General features: G+C 45.0%; 1 protein-coding gene across 1 annotated transcript; it reads left to right on the forward strand.

Moving 5' to 3' along the window:
* Positions 1-545: 545 nt before the first annotated feature.
* Positions 546-3018, forward strand: LOC119587971 (arrestin homolog). The gene is made up of 7 exons (XM_037936684.1): positions 546-665; positions 858-979; positions 1191-1424; positions 1632-1979; positions 2125-2256; positions 2397-2565; positions 2749-3018. Exons 1-7 carry the CDS (start codon positions 623-625, stop codon positions 2853-2855), a joined length of 1155 nt encoding a protein of 384 aa, XP_037792612.1. The 5' UTR covers positions 546-622; the 3' UTR covers positions 2856-3018.
* The last annotated feature ends 101 nt before the right edge of the window (positions 3019-3119 follow it).

Genomic DNA, 3119 nt, shown 5'->3' on the forward strand with positions numbered 1-3119 from the left:
ATTCAGTTTATAATCAATGAATTATAGTTCATGAAAATGTATATCTTTTGTTTTGATATCAATGAAATATCTCGGTAAAATAACCATGTTTCCCCTCCCCCCTTGTGTTCTTCCTTTACCATCACCAACAAATATAATAAAATGTGATACAATGAATCCCTACACCAAAGGACACCTTGTTACTATTCATATCTTGCTGTACCGGTGAAGACATACTTCCTGATGTTAATCTGTTGCTGGGGAGGCCTTGACCTTCTATTAACATCCTTGACTTAAAAGTGTTAATTGGATTCTTGTTGAATTTTTTTTGTTCACATGTTTTTACGATTAATTCTTAAGACTTTGAATGAATGTATAAGATGCACAGCAAATTTAAGGAAAATGTAAAGAAAGGGTTTTCGTATTTTGGGAAAAAAACAGGAAATTTCCGACTAAAGAAAAACACAAAACACTAATTGGAAATGTCAAGACGAGGACCATAATAAGCCTAAGTGGATTAACAGGTGTATATATGTTCACGTTTTTACCTTTAGGGCCGTCTTGCTGCTGTTCGTTGAAGAACCAACACACAAGCTTTTACTCTGCTGCTCTGTACCTTTGAGAAGGCACCCAACCAACTCCGATGGTGAACGCCGTGAAAGTATTCAAGAAAACCGCCCCTAATGGTATAATTTCTAAACATTATCACAACTTTTTTTGATGGTTTATCAATGAAAATTCACTACCAGGGTCTTTATAAGCACTGCCGTTCTAACTAGTCGGTTATTTTGTTTTTCCTTTCCATAAATTTTGCTATAGAGAATTTGTGGTATACTAAGCAAATATTAGTTGATAAACCTTACTTGCTTCTCTTGCAGGTAAGATCACCGTCTACCTAGGTCGCCGCGATTTCGTGGACAACACCACCTCGACCGAACCTGTTGATGGAGTCATAGTCTGCGACAATGACTACCTCCGAGGCCGCAAGGTCTTCGCCTCCGTGAGTACCTTTGCTGCTTTCAAAAGAGCATATGGAAATAACGTTTTGCTAAGTGGGGCTTATGAGTGATGTGTATACCACGGCCGAACCTTAAGATGAGTCTTTACCTACCCTTAGTTTGAGTGAGTTAGACCAGTCTACAGTAAAGACTACAATAAATACTTTCTTTGCGATAACGAGATTCGTCACTTTTTCTCTTCTATCGACATAGGTCACGGTCACGTACCGTTACGGTCGCGAGGAGGATGAGGTCATGGGCCTTAACTTCAGCAAGGAGATGCAGCTCGCCACCCAGCAGGTGTACCCGAGCGCCGACTCCCGCGAGCCCACGGCCGTCCAGGAGCGCCTCGTGAAGAAGCTCGGGGCCAACGCCTACCCCTTCGCCGTGACGCTCCCCGACACCGCCCCCTGCTCCGTCCAGCTCCACTCGGGCGACGATGAGTCGGTGAGGAGGCGCTCAGTGTATCATGCAATGTGCAGAAGGTTTTCTGCTTAAAGTAGCAGATTTAAAGAATAGAAACTGTGGTATCCTATCCCTGGATACTGTGGTGCTTATTTTTGCACATTAGTAGTTTGCCTATGATTGCACATCAGTCCTGTACAGGTCACAATTTTTATTGGTAATATTATGATCTTTTAAATCTGTTCGCAGAGCAAGCCCTTGGGTGTCATTTATGACCTCCGCGTCTTCGTGGGCGACAACTCCAACGAGAAGCCCCACAAGCGCAACTCCGTCGCCCTCGCCGTCAGGAAGGTGCAGTTCTCTCCCGTGGCTGGCAACAAGCGTCAGCCCAGCACCCTCGTGTCCAAGGGCTTCGCTCTGTCCTCCGGAAAGCTCAACATGGAGGTGACTCTCGACAAGGAGCTCTACTACCATGGCGAGCAGGTCAACGCTACCATCAACATCAACAACGGCAGCAAGAAGACCGTCAAGAACATCAAGTGCTCCATCATCCAGCACGTTGAGGTCACCATGACCAACAACCAGTTCTCGCGCGAGGTAGGCGGTCGCTCCTAGAAGATAAGGGCTTATGTACATTTAGTCCTTCGCAAATTGGAATGAAATTGGTATACAAATTTAAGTAAGTATAATTGCACATACTGTCTTCTTTTGGTTATTGAAGTTCTCCTGCATCTTCCTGTAGGTGGCATCTCTGGAGTCGAAGGAGGGCTGCCCTGTTACCCCGGGCTGCAACCTCCAGAAGAGTTTCAACATGACGCCTCTTGCTTCCTCCAACAAGAGCAAGTCAGGCATTGCTCTCGACGGCAAGCTGAAGGTATAAGCACATGTCTGCTGAGTATCCAATACTCTCCATTTCCTAAATATCATATCATTTCTAAACCTGTTCCACGCAGAATGCTTTCCATGGGTTCTGATATAAATGTCGAATCTCTTTAACCGCCGATTACCCTCTAGGACACGGACGCCAACCTGGCTTCCTCCACCGTCGTGGCCGCGGGCAAGAACGTCAACGACGCCTGCGGTATCATCGTGTCCTACTCCATGCGCGTTAAGCTCAACTGCGGTGCTATCGGCGGCGAACTGACTGCCGACCTGCCCTTCAAGCTCATGCACCCTGTGCCTGGTGAGTAGGCCATGCCTTTGCTCTCCCTTTCTACTACTAAGGTCCCATTACATTAGACTTCCGGAACCAATACAAATTTCTCTTCTTAATTCATATATATTCCAACCAGTGACAGGTAAATCTGATGTTAGGTATTCCTAATGTACTTCTGACTTTATCTTAATGTTACCTGTGTGTGTGCAGGCGCCTCAACCAAGGCTCGGGCTGACACCACCTACACCGGCGGCGAGGACCTGGAGTTCGAGGACTTCGCTCGCCTCCGCCGCGGCGTCTCCGTCGACCAGCCCTAGATGGCGCTCGGCTCTCAGTCACATGTAATACACAGTATATGAGCAATATCCTGAGATATAGATAGATAAATATTATATTCCGTGAATCAGTTCATGTCCATATGTATTGAGAAATAAAAAAACTCAGTTGTGCAGTTATCATAATACAATAGTGTAGTATGAAGACTGTCTTATTTATTTCCTGACAAAAACTTATATTCAAGACCAAAAGAATGATATTTTAGATACACCTAAAATAATACCGGTCGATGATTCTAAATGATA

This window comes from Penaeus monodon, chromosome 23 (genome assembly GCF_015228065.2).
Source record: "Penaeus monodon isolate SGIC_2016 chromosome 23, NSTDA_Pmon_1, whole genome shotgun sequence".
NCBI classification, from domain to species: domain Eukaryota; kingdom Metazoa; phylum Arthropoda; class Malacostraca; order Decapoda; family Penaeidae; genus Penaeus; species Penaeus monodon.

What these genes read in the sequence shown, in the direction of transcription:
- LOC119587971 (XM_037936684.1), top strand. Translation starts at nt 623, where the DNA reads ATGGTGAACGCCGTGAAAGTATTCAAGAAAACCGCCCCTAATG. An exon ending in ACAACCAGTTCTCGCGCGAG is followed by an intron (nt 1,980 to 2,124) that starts GTAGGCGGTCGC and finishes ATCTTCCTGTAG; the next exon opens with GTGGCATCTCTGGAGTCGAA. An exon ending in CTCTCGACGGCAAGCTGAAG is followed by an intron (nt 2,257 to 2,396) that starts GTATAAGCACAT and finishes ATTACCCTCTAG; the next exon opens with GACACGGACGCCAACCTGGC.